This window comes from Phyllobates terribilis, unplaced genomic scaffold (assembly GCF_046119375.1).
Source record: "Phyllobates terribilis strain yellow unplaced genomic scaffold, ASM4611937v1 Scaffold_11__3_contigs__length_659146591, whole genome shotgun sequence".
NCBI lineage: Eukaryota > Metazoa > Chordata > Amphibia > Anura > Dendrobatidae > Phyllobates > Phyllobates terribilis.
In genome coordinates, this window is record NW_027362771.1 from 327,518,701 (window position 1) to 327,543,418 (window position 24,718).

At 46.1% G+C, this 24,718-nt stretch overlaps 1 protein-coding gene across 1 annotated transcript in view; it reads right to left on the minus strand.

Annotated features, from left to right (window-relative positions):
* The window catches only part of LOC141166194 (neuronal acetylcholine receptor subunit alpha-3-like), a 148,116-nt gene that overhangs the window by 40,773 nt on the left and 82,625 nt on the right, over positions 1-24,718 (minus strand). The window contains exon 4 of the mRNA XM_073652651.1: positions 23,328-23,437. Coding sequence (XP_073508752.1) covers positions 23,328-23,437 — 110 coding nt within the window. The remainder of the gene's footprint in view (positions 1-23,327; positions 23,438-24,718) is intronic.

Consider the following 24,718-nt stretch of genomic DNA (forward strand, 5'->3'; position numbering starts at 1 on the left):
GGAGCACAAAATTTTCTGAATTTCTTTTGGGGGGCAAGGGCCATTTCGCTTTTCCAGAGCCTTTCTGCTACCAGTAACTTGGAAGTCCCTTATATTTTTAACAGATGATGGACCTGAGTGGGGACTAGCTTTTTTTGAGGACTGAGTTGAAGCTTTTATTGGGAACATTTTACGTAACATTTATCCGGCGCTCTAGGCTGAGCACTTACATCGGGGTTTCCATCTAAATTTCCAAGTGATGTAATTCAGATGAAACCCCTGCGGGATCCATTCACTGTAATGAGGCAGCAGAGTTACTCTGGACTCCGTCTGGTCTCTGTTTAGCGGTGTCCTTTTTTTCAGAAGTGCACAAAACTGTGGCCAACCGCACTTTTATGCACGCCTAAAACAAATGACACCGTGGGATCACAGGCCAGACGGCATCCACAATGGCCTATATCTGCCTCATTACAGGGAATCTTCCGTCATGGGTTCCGGCTGAATCACATATTTCAGAGATTTACACGTAGACTCTGGTGTAAGCGCTTAGCGCAGAGCGCAGGATAAATGTGAGCAGAGCCTTACTACGATCTTTGGGAGACATAATAAACAAATCAGTAGCAGGTGAAGAATTGGTTTTATTTATTTTTTACGCCGTTCCTCATGCGGTATAAGTGATGAGATTACTTTATTCTTCAGGTCGGTGCGATTACAGAGATACCAGATTTATATCGGGTTTTTATGATTGACAGCTGTCACACACTAAGAGACGCTTTTTTTGCAAAATCTAGTTTTTGCATCGCCATATTTTGAGAGCTATAATTTTTCCATATTTCGGTCGACAGAGTCATGTGACAGCTTGTTTTTTGCGGGACGAGTTGACATTTTTATTGGTACCATTTTTGGGTACGTGACATTTTTTGATCGCTTTCTATTCCGTTTTTTGGGAGGTAAAATTAATAAAAACCAACAATTCAGGAATTATTTTTTGAGGTTTTTTTTATGCCGTTCTGCACGTGGTAAAAGTGATCAGGCAGCGTTATTCTTCGGGTCAGTACGTTTACAGCGATACTACACTTACTGTATTTTTTTTTATGTTTTGGCGCTTTTACACAATAAAACAATTTTATAGAAAAAATATTTTTTTTGCATTGCTTTATTCTGAGCGCTATAACTTTTACTTTTCGGCTGATGGAGCTGTATGGCAGCGTTTTTTTTGCGGAACAAGATGACGTTTTCAGCGGTACCATTTTTATTTCCATTTTGCTTTTTGATCGCATTTTTTTCCACTTTTTGTTAGGCGATATGATGAAAAAGCATATTTTTTTGCTCCATTTTTTATTTATTTTTATTACGGTGTGCACAGAAGGAGTTAATTAGTGTGACAGTTTTATAGATCGGGTTGTTTCGGACGCGGCGATACCAAATATGTGTACTTTTTTTGGTTTTGCATAAATATACGGATTTATTGGTTTAATATTTTATTTATTTATTTTTATTTATTTTGTGATTTTTTTTTAACAGTTTAAAAACATTTTTTTTAACTTTTTTTTTTACATTTTTACTTAGTCCCTGTATGGGACATTAATTTTTATTTTTCTGATCACTGATCTTATGTAATGTAATAGACATGTATTACATTACATGAGATCTTCGCTGACTGTTTCACAGTCAGAGTCTCCTGCCAGGCTTCAGCTGCAGGCTGACCCTGGCAGGACATCATATATGGCAGATCTGGAGGCGGTCATGTGACCTCCAGCTGCCATAGCAACATCAGGTCCTGGAAGGTATAAGGGGGCCGTCGGAGAGGTAAGTGGACGACCCCCTCTCCTCCTGCTGTCTTCTATATGCCGCGATCACTATAGATCGTGGCATATAGAAGACAGCAAAGGGTTAACATCACCGGGACCTGATTCAATCAGGTCCCGATGATGTCCCCTGTCAGAGCTAACGCTCTGCACCGGAATCGCAGAGCTTGCAGGACCCTGGGGGTCCTGAGCGCTGCGAGACCACCCACCATTTTTAAACGTCGGCGATACACAGAGCCCAGCAAGCGCCGACGTTTATCTACAGTCGGCGGTCGGGAACCGGTTAAAGGGGCCTAAGCCCTTGACATTTTTTACCAACTGGTATAAAGTGCTGCTTTTTCCAGAGACCTCTGCTCACAACGGTTGTGCAGATGCCATTGTACAATCCCTGGCAAAAATTATGGAATCACCGGCCTCGGAGGATGTTCATTCAGTTGTTTAATGTTGTTAGAAAAAAGCAGATCACAGACATGGCACAAAACTAAAGTCATTTCAAATGGCAACTTTAGGGCTTTAAGAAACACTAACAGAAATCAAGATTAAAAATGTGGTACTCAGTAAGGGTAATTTTTTTCAGACCACGCAGAGGGAAAAAATTATGGAATCACTCAATTGTGAGGAAAAAATTATGGAATCACCCTGTAAATTTTCATTTCCAAAACTAACACCTGCATCAAATTAGATCTGCTCGTTAGTCTGCATCTAAAAAGGAGTGATCACACCTTGGAGAGCTGTTGCACCAACTGGACTGACATGAATCATGGCTCCAACACGAGACATGTCAATTGAAACAAAGGAGAGGATTATCAAACTCTTAAAAGAAGTTAAATCATCACGCAATGTTGCAAAAGATGTTGGTTGTTCACAGTCAGCTGTGTCAAAAATCTGGACCAAATACAAACAACATGGGAAGGTTGTTAAAGGCAAACATAATGGTAGACCAAGGAAGACATCAAAGCGTCAAGACCGGAAACTTAAAGCAATATGTCTCCAAAACATTTGGTGCCGTTCCAATGAGACTTATAAAGATGACTGCATGAAGAGAACATGCAAATTTCCACAGTCATTGATGATATGGGGCTGCATGTCAGGTACAGGCACTGGGGAGATGGCTGTCATTACATCTTCAATAAATGCCCAAGTTTACATTGATATTTTGGACAGTTTTCTTATCCCATCAATTGAAAGGATGTTTGGGGATGATGACATCATTTTTCAAGATGATAATGCATCCTGCCATAGAGCAAAAACTGTCAAAATATTCCTTGAAAGAAGACACATAAGGTCAATGTCATGGCCTGCAAATAGTCCGGATATCAATCCAATTGAAAATCTTTGGTGGAAGTTGAAGAAAATGGTCCATGACAAGGCTCCAACCTGCAAAGCTGATCTGGCAACAGCAATCAGAGAAAGTTGGAGCCAGATTGATGAAGAGTTCTGTTTGTCACTGATTAAGTCCATGCCTTAGAGACTGCAAGCTGTTATTAAAGCCAGAGATGGTGCAACAAAATACTAGTGATGTATTGGAGTGTTCTTTTGTGTGTTTGTTTTTCATGATTCCATAATTTTTTCCTCAGAATTGAGTGATTCCATAATTTTTCCCTCTGCTTGGTCTGTAAAAAATTACCCTTACTGAGTACCACATTTTTAATCTTGATTTCTGTTAGTGTTTCTTAAAGCCCTAAAGTTGCCATTTGAAATTACTTTAGTTCTGTGCCATGTCTTTGATCTGCTTTTTTTCAACAACATTAAACAACTGAATGAACATCCTCCGAGCCCAGTGATTCCATAATTTTTGCCAGGGGTTGTAATACTATGTCATATAATGTTTCATTATGTGATTCTACAGTATATGGAGCTGCTAGGTAATATTTTGCTCTTATAGCTATCCATGTTACAGCAATGCAATGTTTAAAATTATGAATGATTAGTACAATGTTATTATCCTATACTGCTATTTTAATGTATGATTAATGTTAATTTATTGTTGCTGTAATGCAACAGATTTGCAACACACTATCGACTAATGGACACTGGGCCATAAAAGAAATGTGAGTGATGACGTCATACTTAACAAGAAATTTTTGCCCAAGAAATGACAAATGTAGTGTGTCGCTGGGTAGCAGATTGAAAATCTGAGGTTCTACCAATAGTGGGCAAGGAATTTTCACAATGTCCTAAGGGTATGTGCACACGATGCAGAAATGCTCAGGATTTTTTCCTGAGCGTTTCTGCATCTCTCTGGCAAGAAAAAACGCATGCGGATTGTACATGCGGTTTCCTGCCAGGGACATGCGGAAATGAAGCGGTCTTCACTTTCATTTCCGCATGCGGGTTGACAAGCGCTTCCCAAGCGATTTTAGCATCACTTGGAAAGTGCTTGTCAACTTTACACTATATAAATCCATGCAACCGGCATGGATTTATATAGTGTGTGAATGTCAAAAAATAAAAAATAAATATATACTTTACCCTCTGATGGCCCCCGGTGTCCTGCTTCGCTCGGTCCCGGCTGCCGGCAGTGAAGACTTTAGGACCTTCCGACGTCAGCGTCACGTGACCCGTCACATGACTCTGACGTCAGCGAAGGTCCTTCTTCATTCAACCCCGAAGTGCCGCGAACCAAGCAGGAGCGCAGCGCGGGCTGTCAGAAGGTGAGAATATATATATTTTTTATTTTATTCTTTTTTTTTAATGGTACCTGGGTCTGGATGAGAGTCCTCTCATCCACACCCAGGTACCATCCGCACATTAGACCGCATGAAAAGCGCATCAACATATACAGTGATGCGGATTCCATGCGGTCTAATGCAAGTCAATGGCGGCAAAAGAGCAGCGTTTCCGCAAAATTAATTGACATGCTGCGGATTTTTGACCGCAGCGTTTACGCTGCGGAAAAATGCGCATCATGGGCACAGCACATGCGGATTTCAATTGGGGAACATTGCTTCCCTTCTACCATGCGTTTTTCATGCGTTTCCGCGGCGTTTACGCAACTGCAAAAACGCAGCGGAAACGCATTAAATACGCATCGTGTGAACTCAGCCTAATAGTTAAAGGGGTTTTCCCAAAAATCGTAAATTAATCCTACTTGTGGGATAGAGGATAACTTGCTGATCACTGGAGGTTAGATTACTAGGACTGATACCAAGAGCTGAAGAGCCCTGTCTTGAAAAGAGCAGAGGTTTGTATGCTTAATCTCCCCTCCATTCATTCTCTATGAGACTGCTGGAGAAATCTGAGTTCAGCCCTCAGAATATAGACAATGATTAGAGAAGAGTCTCTATATTAGACCTCATTCACACATCAGTATTTTTGATCAGCATTTCTATGCCAAAACCAGTAGTGTCTCCAAAACACAGAACAGGTGTCAATCTTTCAACTATGGTTTTCCATTGATTGTTCCACTCCTGGATATGGGCCTCTTTATTTAGTAATAAGTTCTATTATAGCATCACAGGATTCCCTGGGGCATGTCTTTAAGTTGCTGTGTATTATTACCCTGTAAGGAATGCCCCCTTGGTGAAAACCATAAACATAAGCACTAGAAAGGTCCATATCTCTGAACCCATATGTCGGATTTAATAATAAAAAAATCTATATATAAAATGGAATATTCAGGGGACCAGTGGGTATAACATAAGAGCAAAAACAGCACACTTATGACCTGGTGACAGGTTGTCTTTAAAGGGGTTGTCTGGTCTAAATAAGACTGCAGTCACTCTGTGTGAATGCAGACTTATGAATCCCCCCAACGCACATATTGCAACTGCTTCCTGCACAATTAAAGAAGCCTTTTGTTCTCAGCCAATTTATTTTTTGGGGAGAGCTTTGGCATAGACTGGGAGATAGCATGTTCCCGAGGGAACGGCTACATATCTACAGCCGACAGAAGTTATCTCTCTCAAAGTATCATCCTAATTGACAACCGAAAGGTTTTTTTGAAAAATGTTTTTTATTTGATTGTAAATGGAGCAGAACTAACATAAGAATGCCTTAAAAAAACATTTGAGAATGGGATAAGGAGAATACGGAGAAAACGTTGCAAGGAGATATCCGTCCCTGGAGAAACAACAGTTTCATCCATCAAAGATCGCAATTTGGACAGTGTTTTGATCCTTACATGATCCATTTTATCAGCCGTGCAGATTGAAGTCCTAATGGCATGCAAGGTGTGGGAAAAACTAAGTGCAACATGATGGGATAAGTAGAAGGGAGCCCAGACACTAGGAAAAGGGGGAGTGGAGACCTCCTAGGCTGATGTGATATCACCCTGTCTCCCCTATCATCCCTATATTGGTTCCTCACCAATCGCCACACAGGAACCTAAAACCTTGCATTTCCCTAAAGCTAGGTCCTGGCTATGGAAGGGGGGTGGGGGCGAACACTAGTCAGTCGCCTCTAACAACTAAAGACAACAAGGTAGACAGACATGGGGAAAAGTAACTTAGCTTCAGCCGACTTCAGAGAGATTGCATATACGTCCTCTTAGCAGCAGAAATGAAATAAGAACTGTACTCCAAGCCTTCACAAGGGGTCATATGAATATCACCAACACTTCCCTCTAGCAAACAGCAAGTATTTAAACACCCAGGCCTGGGTGCTAATTAGCCGGAGGGAGGTAGCCCCTGGGTCCTAGAGTGAGATAGCTAAGAAGGTGTCTGTAATGCCAAATGAAGAGATCTCTTACAACCAACTGCAGGGCGACTGTCTGTCACTTCTGACACACCCGTTTCCCTCCCCTCTACAAGTGGCCTCCGGACACTCAGGACCAGGTTTCTCAGGATAAGAGGTGTGGAATGAGCTAACAAACCTGGGAGCGTTCACGCCTGATGCTGAAACCAACATCCTCTCTTCTGAACCATAATCCTTCCAGTGCACCAAGTATTGTATGGAATGACGTTGGAGACAAGAATTTACAATCCTCGAAATCTGAAACTCCAGATTACCATCAACCATTATTGGGGGCAGTGGTAGGGGTGAGGGCTCAAGAGATTCCAAATATTTCTTGAGTAAGGACCTGTGGAAAACATTGTGGACCTTAAGGTCCTGAGGAAGCTCAAGACAAAATGCTGCTGGGTTAATGAAAGCGGTCATTTTATAGGGACCAATAAACCTAGGTTCCAGCTTCCAAGAAGGGACTTTCAACTTAATATTCCTGGTAGACAACCACACAAAGTCATTCACATTCAGGTCCGGACCTGTCTCCCATGATCTTTAAATTATTCAGAACCCCCGCCGCACCGAAGAGAGCAACAAAGCAAAACGTTCCTCCTCAGGAACTCCCGAAGCTTCTCCCCCACTAAAGGTACCAAACTATGGATGGTAACCGTATGCACCAAAGAACGGTGACCTGCTAGTGGATTCTTGATAATGATTATTAATGGAAAATTCTGCCAGTGGTAAGTAGGATGCCCAGTCCTCCTGATTTTCAGAGACTAAACACCTGAAGTAGGTCTCCAAATTCTGACTGATGCGCTCGATCTGTCCACTTGACTGAGGGTGGAAGGCAGAGGAGAAGAACAGCTGCACCCCCAGTCATGAAGAAAATGCTTTCCAGAACTTGGAAACAAACTGGGTCCCCCGATCTAACACCACATCGGAGGGAACCCTGTGAAGCGTCACAATCTCATTTATGAATACGTGAGCAAGTGTCTTGGCATTTGGAAGTGCAGGTAATGCGACAAAGTGAACCATTTTACTGAACCTATCTACAACCACCAAAACCACCGTTTTCCCTACAGAAACCGGTAGGTCAGTAATACAGTGCATTGTGAAAGTATTTGGCCCCCTTGAACTTTTCTACCTTTTGCCACATTTCTGGCTTCAAACATAAAGATATAAAATTCTAATTTTTTGGGAAGAATCAACAACAAGTGGGACTCAATCGTGAAGTGGAATGAAATTTATTGGATATTTTAAACTTTTTTAACAAATTAAAAACTGAAAAGTGGGGCGTGCAATATTATTCGACCCCCTTGAGTTAATACTTTGCAGCGCCACCTTTTGCTGCGATTACAGCTGCAAGTCACTTGGGGTATGTCTCTATCAGTTTTGTACATCGAGAGGCTGAAGTTCTTGCCCATTCTTCCTTGCAAAACAGCTCAAGCTCATTGATGCTGGATGGAGGGCGTTTGTGAACAGCAGTTTTCAGCTCTTTCCACAGATTCTCGATTGGATTCAGGTTCGGACTTTGACTTGGCCATTCTAACACCTGGATACATTTATTTTTGAACCATTCCATTGTAGATTTTGCTTTATGTTTGGGATCATTGTCTTGTTGGAAGATAAATCTCCGTCCCAGTCTCAGGTCTTTTGCAGACTCCAACAGGTTTTCTTCCAGAATGGTCCTGTATTTGGCTCCGTCCATCTTCCCATCAATTTTAACCATCTTCCCTGTCCCTACTGAAGAAAATCAGGCCCAAACCATGATGCTGCCACCACCATGTTTGACAGTGGGGATGGTGTTTTGAGGGTGATGAGCTGTGTTGCTTTTACGCCAAACATATTGTTTTGCATTGTGGCCAAAAAGTTCGATTTTGGTTTCATCTGACCAGAGCACTTTATTCCACATGTTTGGTGTGTCTCCCAGGTGGCTTGTTGCATACTTCAAACAAGACTTTTTATGGATATCTTTGAGAAATGGCTTTCTTCTTGCCACTCTTCCATAAAGGCCAGATTTGTGCAGTGTACGACTGATTGTTGTTCTATAGACAGACTCTCCCACCTCAGCTGTAGATCTCTGCAGTTCTTCCACAGTGATCATGGGCCTTTTGGCTGCATCTCTGATCAGTCTTCTCCTTGTTCGAGATGAAAGTTTAGAGGGACTGCCGGGTCTTGGTAGATTTGCAGTGGTCTGATACTCCTTCCATTTCAATATGATCGCTTGCACAGTGCTCCTAGAGATGTTTAAAACTTGGGAAATCTTTTTGTGTCCAAATCCGGCTTTAAACTTCACCACAACAGTATCTCGGACACGCCTGGTGTGTTCCTTGGTCTTTATGATGGTCTCTGCACTTGAAACAGAACCATGAAACTATCACAGAGCAGGTGCATTTATACGGAGACTTGATTACACACAGGTGGATTCTATTTATTATTACCAGTCATTTAGGACAACATTGGATCATTCAGAGATCCGCACTGAACTTCTGGAGTGAGTTTGCTGCACTGAAAGTAAAGGGGCCGAATAATATTGCACGCCTGACTTTTCAGTTTTTAATTTGTTAAAAAAGTTTAAAATATCCAATAAATTTCGTTCCGCTTCACGATTGTGTCCCACTTGTTGTTGATTCTTCCCCAAAAAATTAGAATTTTATATCTTTATCTTTGAAGCCAGAAATGTGGCAAAAGGTAGAAAAGTTCAAGAGGGCCAAATACTTTCACAATGCACTATAAAATCCATGGACAAGTGTGTCCATGGCCTACTAGGGATAGGTAGCGGAAGAAGACTACCAGACAGATGGGTATGCAAAATCTTAGAACGTGCGCAAATACTACAGGCAGATATGTGTTCAATCACATCCTGATGCAACTCCGGTCATCAAAAACGACGAGAGAGGAGGTCTGCGGTTGCCTTACAACCTGGATAACCAGCAAGCACAGAGTTATGATGTTCCTTAATTACTTTGTGCCGCATATTAGATGGTACAAATAGAAGTACCAGGCAGGAGGCAGGGGCGTCCCTCTGAGCCACCAACACTTCACCCTCCAGTTCAGGATATAATGCCAAAATGACTACCCCCTTCTGTAATAATGGGGCAGGGTTCTCATGGTCACAGCCACCAGGGAAGCTTCAGGACAAAGCATCAGCCTTGACATTTTTGACCCCTGGATGAAAAGTGACAACAAAATTGAACCTAGAAAAAAACAGGGACCATCTGGCATGCCTAGCGTTGAGACAATTAGCTGACTGGAGATATGACAGGTTCTTATGGTCAGTAATAACAGTAATAGGATGGACAGTCCCCTCCAACCAATGTCGCCATTCTTCGAATGCCAATTTAATCGCCAGAGTCCCCTATTACCCACGTCATAATTTCTCTCAGCCGAAGACAATTTCTTAGAAAAGAAGGCGCATGGACTCCATTTACCAGGGGACGGACCCTGAGACAAAACAGCCCCATCCCCACATCCAATGCATCAACTTCTACAATAAAGGGTTGGGAAACATCGGGTTGACTGAGTATAGGTGCAGTGGCAAAATAATTCTTTAAGGAAAAAAAAGCCTGGAGGGAGGCATCCGACCATTTATAAAAATCAGACCCCTTCTTAGTCATGTCAGTAAGGGGTTTCACAATTACTGAGTAATTTTGGATGAATTTCCGGTAAAAATTAGTAAAGCCCTGAAAACGTTGTAGAGCCTTCAGGTTCTCGGGACGGTCCCAATCAAGGACTGCACGGATCTTCTCCGGATCCATCAGAAAACCCGAAGATGACAACAAGTACCCCAAATACTGCACCTCCTGAACGGCGAAAACACATTTTTCTAGTTTGGCATATAGTTTGTTATCCATTAATATCTGGAGAACCTGTTTACCATGCCACCGATGGGTCTCAAAATCAGGTGAGTAAACTAAAATATCGTCTTTTCCCTACCTCCTGAAAACCTGTCCAGGAGGGCAACCTTGGGTTCAGGCTGGACAGGCCTACCTGCAGAGACCACCACATTAGCGACCTGTAGCCGCTGATGCTGTTGATGAACTTCACAGCGGAGGTCATTCACCTCCAGAGACAGACCGCGCAGCCGCTCTGCGAACTCTACAACTGAACGCATACAAAGGGGAAAGGAAAAAAAAAACTCCCAAAAAAATTTACACACAATTAAACCCAAGTGTCAGGTTTTTTTGGGGGGGTTTTCTAAATATTTACGGCCGGTGATAATGTCACGCAAGGTGTGGGAAAGACTAAGTGCAACACGAAGGGAAGAGGGGAAGGGAGCCAAGACACTAGGGAAAGGGGGAGTGGAGACCTCCTAGGCTGATCTGATATCACCCCTATCGTCCCTATATTGGTTCCTTACCAATCGCCGCACAGAAACCTAAAACCCTGTATTTCCCTAGAGCTAGGTCCTGGCTAGGGAAGAAGGGGGGAGTTATCACTAGTCAGTCCCCTCTAACAACTAAAGACAACAAGGTAGACAGACATGGGGTAAAGTAACTTAGCTTGAGCCGACTTCAGAGAGATTGCACATACGTCCTCTTAGCACCAGAGAGGAAGTAAGAACTGCACTTGCTCCAAGCCTTCACAAGGGGTCATGTGAATATCACCGACACCTCCCTCTAGCAAACAGCAAGTATTTAAACACCTTAGCAAGAGGGAGGTAGCCGCTGGGTCCTAGAGTCAGACAGCTAAGAAGGTGTCTGCAATGCCAAACAAAGAGATCTTCTGTAACCAACTGCAGGACGACTGTCTGTCTCTTCTGACACACCCGTGAAACCTGGCTAAAGGTCTCAATTTCATCCCTAGCCAGAACTTTGACCTTTTTCATACTATACAAAATGTTAACAAATCCGTCTGTAATTTAATGGTTAAGAAACACTTTTTCAAAGCTGATAATGATAATTGTGATGTTATGGATACAGCATGTAATTATAATGAATTTTTAAACCTATCTTTTCAGGAACAAAATGCCCTGACAAAATGCCCTGACACTAGCACCTACATCAGATAAAATTTTGACCCCACTATTTTTTCAAAAATACATTGTCAACGGTTTTGGATGAGGGTGTATCTCTAGGCAATATTGATTTTAAAAATAAAAAGATACTACTTACAGATCATCCCATAATGCCTTTATTTCATGGTTTGCCAAAAACCCACAAAAACATGTCCCCCCAATCCTCTGCCCCATAATTTTGGGGATCGGGTCTCTAAATGAAGGTCTCAGTGAGTGCTTTGATATTTTTTTGAAACCATTAACCACTACGATACCAGATTATCTCAAAGACATCACATCCGTCCTGCATTTTTTTGATAAGTTGAAATGAGAACCCAGTTACACGTTCATCACATGTGATGTGTTCAACCTACATTCATCCATTTTCCATCATCACGCCATCAGTGCTGACGCGCCCAGGGGATGGGGACGACTCGGCGCCCGGGCCTTGTTGCCTGGGCCTGGGGGATGTCGCAGTGGTCGGCTCCCGGGCCTGTACCCTGGGGTCACTCTTAAAAGAAGGGGAAGTTGTATGGGATAGGGAAATGTTCGTGACGCCACCTGTGGTGTCTGGTGAGGATCACCAGCGCTGCGACAGTACTCTGAGGCCGGTGTTCAGGCAGCTTAGTTGGTGCGGCTTCCCACAGGTGGAGCGGGGCCTCAAGGCAGCGTAGGTGTAGGGATACAGGACAGAGGGGACCCAGCCGGGTGAGAGGAAGAATAGGCACACACACACAACAGTTCACTTCAGTACCTTTACTGGTGGTGTTTCAGGCACAATCCAGGGTACTTCAGGGTGAAGGGTGCATATCAGGACTCTCCTCAGTGAGCAGGTATGGGGCCTCCTGTTCCTTGCCTTTCCTTGATAAGTTTCTGACCTGCCTGGAGCTAGGCCTAACTTGGTCTCTGTCTTGCACCTGCTGACCTGATGGTTCGGCCTTCTGTTGGAGTTCACACTCCCTGGTCTCTGGGACCTCCGTGACTCCTGACCCTGGTACGTAATCAGCTTTTGGTGTTCCTGGGACATATAGCTCACCAGGGGTTCCGGTTGTTTCTGCTGGATGTAAGGAATCCCTGCAGACGCGGACCCGGTGTCTGGTATATGTTCTTGGGGTGAGAGGGTAAAGCTCCTCTGCCCCCTATGTTACTCTCCTTCCACTCGCCTTCGGCCACGCTCGGGGCCCTCACTAGGCTTCACATGGGCAGTAGGCCTCGCTACTCTTCGCAGCTCTCTGAGCGTCGGCACGCTCCTTGCTCACTAATCTGAGCTCACTGAGTCTGAACTCTCTCTAGAGGAACTGACTGAGCTCCACTGCAGACTGACCTCTCTCAGGCTCGTCTTCTGCCGGAACTGGAACTAACTCTGTCCCCTGAGGAAACTGTTCTCTAGACTGCCTGCCTAACTCCACTCTCCAGTATATATATCCCTATCCGGGCTCCCTCTGGTGGTCTGAGGTGGTAGGGTGGAGGTGTGTGAATGCTACGAGGGCCTCTTGTGGAGAAGTCCATCCATGCCCCCCTCTGGGATCTGTAGCACCAATGCGCAGCAGGGCACCACATTCCCCCCTAGCAAAGCTCAGTACTCCCGGACTGAAGTAATTTTTATAACAGGTAATAACAATAACTCTTCCCTTGATGGGAGGCACTTTGCTTGAACGTTGCATAATAAAACATTATAAATAATAAATATATACATACATACAATAAGCAACCTCAGAATTTAAGTCTGTTCCGGTGAGGTCCCCTGACAGGGTGTCCATCTCACGGGTAAAGTACAAGGTAGCTTGAGGGACCTGTCCAAAGCAAACCCTCAACGTAGGCCCTGGGGTGGCTGCAGGGCATGGCGATCCTGAGTTGGACCTCCACTTCGGCCACGCCAGACAGGTTTTTGTTCTGAGGTCACCTAAAGGGGCACTCCAGGGAGTGCAATTAATAACAGCAAACAGTTTTTGGGCTGCACACAGTCCTCAGCCATAAAGTTCTTTATGTACCCTTACGGGTAACTAGAGATAACAAGGGAAGTGTCCATATCACTTAAATTGTCCATTAGTAAGGCAACGCACATATCAAGATACACATACATGAAAATACACAAGACAATACCCCAGGGGCAACTATCTACACTGTCAGCGTTTCCTTCTCTATTCTCTGTATCTGACAGGGGTCTGACCTCGTGTGCTACGTGTCGACCTACGTGGTACTGGGATGCGTGAGGCACTAGTGCTTGCACTATCTCCCGTTCTGTCAGTTCTAAGTGTTGAGGGACTGCAGGGTTGCCTTAACCTCGCTACGGGACTGGCAAGTATACCATTGGCTGGGCCTTCTTGCTCTGCTCCAACCGGGGATCCTTCTTCCGGGGATTCTTCTTGAGCAGGCTCTTCTGAAGCACTTACAGATTCTACTTGCTGTGGAGGGTCTTCTGGCTGTTGAAAGAAGTGGATCACAGGTATTATTACTGCTCCTCCTAGTTTAGGCCAATCTGCCAGGAAATCTCCTAAGTCAGTATGGAGTACTGCTTCTTTAGGCTCCTCCGGTACGGTGAGAGGCACTTCTTCTTGGGGCTTTAGCAGGTCTGGACACAACTTCAGATGGTCTCTAGATACCGTTGCAGTCGTTATTCCTCCGTCTTTGCTAATCAAACAGGTCTTCTTGTTATCAAATCTTGAATTTAACACAGTGGTGGGTTCTCTCTCCCACTGGTCATCAAGTTTGTGGTTTCTCCTTTTCCTCTTTAACACCACTTCTCCTGGTGTGAAGGGTTCTGCAGGCGCACTTTTATTGTAGTGGGCTTCCTTCTTGTCCCTTACCCGAGTGAGACAGTCTTCGACACAGGCCTGTACTCTTCTGTACTGCTCCTGTCTGGTCGTGTCCCAGTCCTCAGTGGACATATCTGCTTCTGGTTCTACTACACCAAGCTCCAGTTAGTTCCATGGGCAACTTCCCGGGTCTTGCTCGCATGAGATATGCTGGAGTACAATTGGTGGAACTCACAGGTATGTGGTTGTACAGATCTACCAGGTCAGGTAGTAGGTCTGGCCACTGATTTCTCTCCTCCAGTGGTATGGTCTTCAACAGTTCGATGACGATGTTATTCATCTTTTCACAGAGACCGTTAGTTTGGGGGTGGTACGGTGTATTCCGGATCTTTTTACACCCGTACAGATGGCAGAACTCCTTGAACAGTTCGGCTTCAAAGGCTGGGCCTTGATCCATCAGCACCTGCTCCGGGTATCCATGGGGCCTGCAGAAGTACGCCTGAAACGTCCTCGCTGTTGTCTCTGCCGTCAGATCCTTGACGGGGGCGACCACCAGGAACTGGGAGTAGTGATCCACCATGGTCAGGGCATAAGAATATCCTGACCTGCTGGGTGACAGCTTGACATGATCCAGGGCCACGATCTCCAACGAGTCGTCTTGATGGGTTGCAGGGGTGCGTTCTGGCTGCTGTAGTCTTTTCTTCTGAGGCTACAGGGTCCACAATTCTGCCACCACCTCTCAATAGAACTGCACATTCCTACCCAATAAAACCGACACTTCAGCAGGGTTTCTAGCTTCCTCCAGCCAAAGTGCCTCGCCTGATCGTGGTAGGCTTCCAACACCATATGGATGTCAGTCTTGGGCACCACTATCTGCCATACCATCTCATGGGTTTTGGGGTTGACGTACCTCCGGCACAGCTTCTCTCTATAGATGAACAGCCGGCTCTTCTCATTCCACAGCTGCTTGGCTTGTAGAGATGCGTCCTTCTCCAGGGAGGAACCTTCTTGGGTTATCAGCTCTTTGATACGGCTGACAACCGGGTCGCTGTCCTGGGTCTCCTTCCAGCTGTGGTGAGGCAGGGGGTTTAACGTCTTACCGCGATGCCTCCTAGAGGCTCGTTGCTCGTGGACCATTCCATTCCGATGAAAGGCAGGTAATTCAATCTCCTCCAGGTCATCCACTTCTTCTTCCGTGTCCGACTGGTGAGGCATCCTGGACAGGGCATCGGCGTTGGCGTTCTTGCGGCCTGCGCGGTACTTAATGGTGAACTTGTAGTTTGACAGCTGAGCCATCCATCGTTTTTCCATGGCTCCTAACTTGGCTGTTTCCAAAAGGGTCAAGGGATTATTATGAGTGAAGGCAGTGAACTTACTGGAGGCTAGGTAGTGCTTGAACCGCTCGGTGATGGCCCAGACCAGGGCCAGGAACTCCAACTTGAAGCTGCTATAATTCTCTGGGTTCCTCTCGGTCGGGCGGAGCTTCCTGCTTGCATAGGCGATGACCTTCTCTCAGCCATCCTGCTTCTGACTCAGTACAGCTCCTAATTCTTCGTTGCTGGCATCAGTGTACAGCAGGAACGGTTGGCTGTAGTAAGGGTAGGCTAGGATCTCTTCGCCGGTAAGGATCTCCTTCATCACCTTAAAGGATTCAGCTTGCTCCTTACCCCACTGGAACGGGGGATTTCTGCCTCTGGGGGACTGTCCTACCAGGAGGTCTTGCAGAGGTGCTGCTTTCTTGGTATAGTCCTTCACAAACCTCCGGTAATACCCGACTAGTCCCAGGAACTGACGTACCTCCTTGAGGCTCTTCGGCTCCGGCCATTTCTGGATGGCAGTGACCTTCTCCGGGTCTGGTACTACTCCCTCTGGACTAACGATGTGCCCCAGGTACTGTACCTTTCGCTTGAGCAGGTGGCACTTTGAGGGCTTCAGCTTCATCCCATACCGTGACAGCGACTCAAATACCTCCGCCAGGTGCTTCAAGTGGTCCTCATACGTTTTGGAGTACATTATCACATCGTCCAGGTATAGTAGTACAGTCTCGAAGTTGCGGTGTCCCAGGCAGCACTCCATCAATCTCTGGAATGTTCCGGGGGCGTTGCAGAGTCCAAACGGCATACTGTTGAACTCGCAGAGTCCCATCGGGGTTGTGAAGGCCATCTTCTCCTGATCCTCCTCAGCAACAGCTACTTGCCAGTACTCACTAGTGAGGTCAAGGGTGGAGAAGTAATTTGCAGACTTTAAGGCAGCCAGGGATTCTTCTATACGTGGTAAAGTGTATGCATCCTTATGTGTAATGCGATTTACTTGTCTGTAATCTACACACATTCTCATGCTTCCGTCCTTTTTCCTGACTAGATCTAGGGGAGCTGCCCAGGGACTACAACTATCCCTTACTACCCCTGCCTTCTTCATGTCGTGCAACATCTCCTTCGCCTCCTGGTAGTGTGCTGGTGGTATAGGCCTGTAACGTTCTTTGATGGGTGGATGGTCACCTGTGGGGATATGGTGTTGAACCCCCTTAATTCTCCCAAAGTCAAGAGGGTGCTTACTGAATACCTGCGCATATTTCTGAACCACCCGGTGTACACCCTGCTTCTGATGGGCAGGAGTGGTGTCTGTCCCAACATGGAGCTGTTGACTTGACACCAATCCTCCACCTGGGTTCCCGGGTTATTATCCTCCACTTCGTCTGGTGAGGTTAAGGACTCCGCCATGTGTATGGAGTTGTTATTTACTGTGTACAATTTGGCAACAGTGGCATAGCGTGGTAATCTAACCTCGTCCTCCCCATAGTTCAGAAGACGGATGGGCACCCTCCCATTGCGTACATCCACTACCCCTCTGGCAGTTAAGAGTGTAGGTCTATGCTCTGAGCTAAGGGTTCTACTACCGCCTGGTAGCTCCGTCCTTTGAGACCTATTGCTGCTCTACACCAAATCAGCATTTCACTCATCGGGGGAATCACAATGGGTACTGGGTCTGTCACCCGTACATTACCAATTTAGCTTTACCTGTTGCTGGTATATAAGGGCTCGGATCTCTTTCTGGAGCACCCTTCTCTGCCCTGGTCTGGCAGTGTCAGCTATCTGTTGGAGCAAGAACAACACTTCTCCCAAACAGTTACTAACAATATTTGTGCCAAGTACCATATACAAGTCTGTATAATCAGGATTAGTCTCTACTATAATTAGTCCCTGGTCCTTCAGTTCCACTCTTCCCACCTTTACTGCCACATCCTTAACCCCGACTAGGTTAAGGGGGAGGCCGTTTGAGTCATACACGGAAAGATTTGGATCTGGTGGGTGAAGTTCGTCTATGGACCAGAACCTTTTGTAGAGGACATCAGGCATGATGGTTACCTGAGATGCTGAGTCCAGCAGAGCAGGTGTCGCGATGCCGTCCAGCACGATGGGCAGGAAAGGTCTTCCTGCGGTACCAGTTTGATGGGCCTGAAGGGTCTACTCCTGGGTGTCGGCCCTCGGCCCCAGGGTTCGCTCGTTTAAAGGACAGCTCCGGACGGCGTGACCTGTCTTGTGGCAGCGGTGGCAGACAGGGTCCTTGGTCGCTGGTCCTCCCAGGGAGTGGCGTTGTCCTCCTCCTCCTTCTCATCCAGGGGACATCCTCAGGGATGTCGGCTAGCAGGATCCTTCCTTCTGCCTCGGGCTCCGTCCGCAGCTGCAGGGCACTCAGTACAGTGGTCAGGGTTTTGCTCAACTGACGCACTTCAGAGCGCAGGCTGTCCAACTCACTAGGGGAAAAGGTGGACGCTGCGGGCACTGGGGTGGCCCCACCCTGGTAACATTTGGTAGCCGTTGTTTCCAGGGGCTGCAGCCCTTTTATAGCCATGTCCTTAAGGGTGTCAAAGGTGGCATCTGGATGATCCAGGGACCACCAACGCACAGACCTGCTCTCCTCTTGAGACCTCAGTCCACGGATAAACTGTTCCTTCAGCATTCTATTTTCATTATTGATGCTGGTTGGACTAACCTGTTTCAGAGCTCGCAGGACCCTTGGTAAATGCCAGACATAGTCCCGAACACTGTCCTCCATTTGCTGAGAGCAGTTGTAGAACCTCATCCGGAGGTCTGTCTCAGTACGATTCTCAAAGACAGTCTGTAACTTTTTAAAGATTGCGGACACTGACTCCTGGTCTGCGGCCAACCAGGTTTCTACTTCTCGCTCCGCAGCACCAGTCAATTGTCCCAATACAACAGCGGCTCTTTGCTTGCCTGTCATAGAGTACATGTCCAGTATACCGCATATTTTCCTTTTGAATCCAGACAGGGTATCTGGTTTGCTGCTGTACTGGGGGAGCCACTTCACTCCAGGGATGTACGGTAGGGTCATGGGTATGACAGGGGTTACAAGCCCTGCTGGTGGAGCGGCTGCTCCGGCCTGCTCGGCGCCGGGCATGGGTTGATCATCAGGGCCATTAACCGGTACTCCGGCGTTGTGCTGTTCTTCGGACATTCTGGCGCCCCCATAGGGAACCGTGGCCTACCTTCTTTTCTTCCGGTAGGCCGCAGCTCCGCAGGTGATGGTCTTCCTTCAGGACCTTGCGTCGCTTGCATCCTATGTCAGAGCGCTCACCGGGGCTCCTTCCAGGACCTGGCACTTCCTGGTTTGACATCAAGGAATGGGGCGTGTCCGGGGCTTCGCGCGCTTCCGCAGGTACGCCTCTCAGTTTCCCGCGGTTACACCCTTCTTCCCGCTCGGCGGCACAACAATGGCAGCGATCTTCGCCACAGTTAAATACACAGTTCTGATTAAAGGCGCACAGTACCCGATGGCAACGGGCACAACACTCCGTCGTTGCAGCGGGCACGGAGTCCTGTTCGTGACGCCAGGAAGAAGATGACGTGCCCAGGGGATGGAGACGACTCGGCGCCCGGGCCTTGTTGCCTGGGCCTGGGGGATGTCGCGGTGGTCGGCTCCCGGGCCCGTACCCTGGGGTCACTCTTAAAAGAAGGGGAAGTTGTATGGGATAGGGAAATGTTCGTGACGCCACCTGTGGTGTCTGGTGAGGATCACCAGCGCTGCGACAGTCCTCTGAGGCCGGTGTTCAGGCAGCTTAGTTGGCGCGGCTCCCCACAGGTGGAGCGGGGCCTCAGGGCAGCGTAGGTGTAGGGATGCAGGACAGAGGGGACCCAGCCGGGTGAGAGGAAGAATAGGCACACACACACAACAGTTCACTTCAGTACCTTTACTGGTGGTGTTTCAGGCACGATCCAGGGTACTCAGGGTGAAGGGTGCATATCAGGACTCTCCTCAGTGTGCAGGTATGGGGCCTCCTGTTCCTTGCCTTTCCTTGATAAGTTTCTGACCTGCCTGGAGCTAGGCCTAACTTGGTCTCTGTCTTGCACCTGCTGACCTGGTGGTAGGGCCTTCTGTTGGAGTTCACACTAACTGGTCTCTGGGGCCTCCGTGACTCCTGACCCTGGTACGTAATCAGCTTTTGGTGTTCCTGGGACATATAGTTCACCAGGGGTTCCGGTTGTTTCTGCTGGATGTAAGGAATCCCTGCAGACGCGGACCCGGTGTCTGGTATATGTTCTTGGGGTGAGCGGGTAAAGCTCCTCTGCCCCCTATGTTACTCTCTTTCCACTCACCTTCGGCCACGCTCGGGGCCCTCACTAGGCTTCACACGAGCAATAGGCCTCGCTACTCTTCGCAGCTCTCTGAGCGTCGGCACGCTCCTGGCTCACTAATCTGAGCTCACTGAGTCTGAACTCTCTCTAGAGGAACTGACTGAGCTCTACTGCAGACTGACCTCTCTCAGGCTCATCTTCTGCAGGAACTGGAACTAACTCTGTCCCCTGAGGAAACTGTTCTCTTGACTGCCTGCCTAACTCCACTCTCCAGTAGATATATATCCCTATCCGGGCTCCCTCTGGTGGTCTGAGGTGGTAGGGTGGAGGTGTGTGAATGCTATGAGGGCCTCTTGTGGAGAAGTCCATCGATGCCCCCCTCTGGGATCTGTGGCACCAATGCGCAGCAGGGCGCCACAGTGTCATACAACATCATCTTGACCACTATAGTCCCTATACCTCTGAATTTAAACAATTTATTCTCACCGGTCTGTATTATTTTCTAAATCGTAATTTTTTCATATTTAATAAAGAATACTATTTGCAAATAGTTGGAGCCCCAATGGGTGCCAAATTTTCGCCATCTTTGGCAATTCTTTTCATGGTTTGGTGGGAGGAGCAATTTATTTTAAATCCTAATAACCCATTTGCTGTTCACGTTAAATGGTACGGACGTTATGTGGATGACCTCTTTGTGGTATCAGCATTTACCACATATCTCAATAATGCAATTTACAATTTATAGTCAATGACTGCACAACTCAAGTTACATTTTTAGATATCCTGCTCAAAGGTGATCCAATACCAGGAAGAGTCCATACTTCCCTTTACAGGAAAAGCATTTCTGGTTACACTATAATCCAATTTAAAAATTTAATAGCTGCCATCCCAAACACTCTACTAAAGCCATCCCATATGGAGAATTTATGAGGGCCAGGTGCACATGTTCTGATGATACCAGTTTTAGAACAGAAAGTAACAGAATTCACAGCAGATTACGAGAAAGGGGTTAAAGAAATTAATCAGTTCATGCTGCATTTATGAATGTAAACTCCAAGTCTAGACAGTCAGTGTTAGGGCATGGACACACAGCCGTATAACTCGCGCAAGGATTGCATCGCACTGAACGGACTGGCCGGCACCTCTCCTGACCTGAGCATGACAGCATGATGGATTTCTATGCAGCTGTCATGGTCAGATCAGGAGAGGTGCCGGCCAGTACGAGGTTTACCATGCGGTCCTCAGACGAGAAATACGGCAGTGTGTCCCTGCCCTTAAAGGACAAAACATATGTCCATTAAAGAAACAGCTCACTTACACCTATCACTTTCTCCTCACTGTATAGTTTACAATTCAACCAATTAAAAAAGATTATTCAAAAAAACCTTTTGGTTGTCAATCAGGATGGTACTTTGAGAAAAATAAATTCTGACAGCTGTAGACACAGTGGTGTGAAAGTGTTTACCCCCATACTGATTTTTTATTCTTTTACATGTTTGTCACACTTAAAGGGGTTTTCCCACGAACAAAAGTTAATTTTAGAAATTGTCTGTGTCTGACCGTGTACGGAACATACCACATCTCCTGGGCAGGGGAGGAAGCAAAAGACTGTACAGACATTACAGCAGAGGATCACAGAGGATTCATTTTGTGAGGTAAAATATTTCACTGCCTGTTTTTAAACAATATTTTACCTCACAAAATGAATCCTCTGCGATCCCCTGCTGTAATGTCTGTATACTCTTTTGCTTTCTCCCCTGCCCAGGAGCTGTGGTACGATCAGACCATGTTCTGTACACAGTCAGACTCAGACAATTTTTAAAATAAACTTTTCTTTATGGGAAACCCCTTTAAATGTTTCATATAACAAAACAAACAATGTGATCTGAAACACTTTTTCACACTACTGTATGTATTAAAAATGGGATGATCCCTCAGGAATATGCTATCTCAAAGTCTATTCCAAAGTTCCTCCCAAAAAACAACTTGGCTTAGAACAAAAGGCTTCCTTAAGTGTGCAGGAAGCCGCTGCAATATGTGCGTTTTCACTGCAGATAAAACTAAATTTTTTCACATACCGCAGGGTGATAAATATTTTAATAATGGGTTCATAAATTGTGATACCCATCATGTCGCCTACAATATCGAATGTGATTCATGCAATATGAAATACATAGGCTGCACAGTCCGAAAACTAAAACAGCGCATCTCTGAACATCTAGCCAATATTCTAAAAAAAACCTGTTCATATTCTGGTGCAGCAAAGCATTTTGTGACCATGCATCAGGGTGATACAATGCATTTTAAATTCTTTGGGATAGAGAGGGTCGAATATGGTGTCAGAGGAGGCAGCTGGCAAAAGCAACTTATACAGCGTTTTGTTGTGCGGAAAATTCCGCAGCATGTCAATTCTTTGTGCCTTTACGCATGCCGAATTGCCATCTACAATGCAGTAGAAAACGCAAGGCAATTCCGCATGTGCAAAACGCGCGAATTACGCGCGAAAAACGCATGCCAAATTCCGCATGCGTTTTCCAGGAAAAAGGACATGCGGAAATGAAGCGGAAATTTCCGCTTCAAATACGCATCGTGTGCACTTAGCCAAAGGGTACAAACTACAAAAGTGATCTGTTCTGCATATTCTAATTGCTGGTTCTCATGCCATATATGGATTACACATGAATTAAGTTATATATCGCAAATATGATCTGTTTCATTTTAATATATTCTAATTGTTGTTTTTGTGCTTAATAGTTAAAATGTTGATACACCATATATTATGTTTCTCTATTCAAATGTATGCATTATCTTTGAGTCTTCTCATAGGCTACACATGTCATTTACATGTCTACTTGTGATTGGTTCTGCCTTCTTTAAAACAAGACTACCGCCATTCAGTTAATATGCTAGTACTATGGGAGTTTGACACGCCAGAAACGCGTCGTTTGTTTTTAAACTTCCGTCTTTTGTTTTAATGAATTGATTTTAAAGTTATATTTTTTATATACTCACCGTACAGAAATGCTGCTCCTTCGTCATCTTCACTATACCTGCTACGCCGCACCAGCGAGAGACAAGGCACCCGTTGGACTGCACCTCCCGATGTTTCATATGGAGGGTGATAAGCTCCTTTTCTCCCTACTCAGCTATTTAATATGCCTCTGGTATATGTAGGTGATATTTAATCACTAGTTGTAATGTCCTGGTATAGCAGCAACAGTGTTGTATGACTATAGATGTGTATAATTTTTCTTGGGGTGGGAGGAGGGGAACTTGTGCCCCTGATCTTTAATAAACGTAGTTTGTCCCCATTTCAAAAAGAGCCAGAAGCAGCTTGCCTTACTTCAATTTGTTTGTTGCTGTGGTCAATTCTGCTAGGATGTCATTCACATAATCTATAATGTACATTGTATTGCATCTTTCTAGTTAAAAGGAATATACTGTATATCACAGACACTTTTCCATTAATACAAATGTACTGTTTTTTTGTAAATAAATCAAGCCTAAAAGCACTCAAGCAGATAGTAATTACTTGTTATAAAGAACTATGTCTGGCTTCCAGATCTTTGCAGAAGGAACTCGAATAAATTCAATTCCACCATATTGTCTTGGATCCCATTTCAGCTTGTAGTCGTTCCATATCTGTAAAATATGAAAAGCAGTAAAGCTATTTGTTATAACAGATTAGAATTTACTTATTTTCTTTTAATAGCAGTTTTATTGCTTTAAAGGGAACCTGTCAGAAACTCTTACCCCCCCTCAACTATTAACATTGTGTAACGGGTCTGGGTGGTGGAACCTCTGTGCAAGGAGGTACCAGAGGGGCGTGACTAAGTGCCTACTCGGCCTGATCCAGGTCACATGGCGGCTTAGTCGACTCCGTGAACCAGGGAGGGACCGGGCAGGTGGACCAGGTGCCACTCTGGGACTGACCTTGTGTGAGAGCAGGTGACTCCCACGGGTCAGATGGCAGAAACTGACTGGTACAGCGGATGAGCACGGCAGGAAGGCAGACGGGTGGTCCGGATAGATCAGCAGGCAGGTACGGCAGATAGTGAGACAGGTGCTCCGGGTAGGCAAGCAGGTGGGCACGGCGGATAGCAAGACAGGTGCTCCGGGTAGGCAAGCTGGCGGGCACAACTGGTTACTTGGCAGGTGCTTCGGGTAGGCAAGCTGGCGGGCACGGCAGGTAACTGGCAGGTGCTCCAGGTAGGCAGGCTGGCGGGCAGGACTGTTAGACAGACTGGCGGGCTGAACTGTAGACAGACTGGCGGGTTGGACTGTCAGACAGACTGGCGGCCTGGACTGTTAGACAGACTGGCGGGCTGGACTGACAGGCAGCGGGACCTGAGGGCTGAAGCAAGTGTTAGCACACGGAACTACAACCTTGCACAGGCACCTCCATTTTGGAGGAGGTGCCCTATATAGGAGAAGTCCTCCGGCCATTGGCCGGGGACTCTTTAGGACGGCGAGCACAGTGCCCGGGAAGCTGCGTGCGGTGCGCGCCACAGCAGCAGGGGAGCAGGAAGACGCCGGACCAGGACCGCGGCGGTGAGGGGAACGGCGTCTCAGCCCGGCAGAAGTCAGAGACGCTGATGCTACACATTGTTGTGTATCTTCTTAAAATATAAGCCAGTCGATCGCTCTATAACCCCAAAGCACTGCTCTAGCAGAGAGAAATCACATTTTGAAGTTGTTGGGAAGTGCATTCGGGCGTGATGATGCACTTTTAGCTTCTTAGCCTCACGCTGTATTTCTTATCTAGCAGCACAATCCCCTGGCAGATGGACAAGTCATTGACCAAGTACCAAAGTAAGTGACCTATCAATCAGCCAGGGGAGGGTGCAGCTAGGTAGGAAATACAGTGTGAGGCTGAGAAACTAGAAGTACATCATCACGCCCCAATGCACTTCCAGACACAAC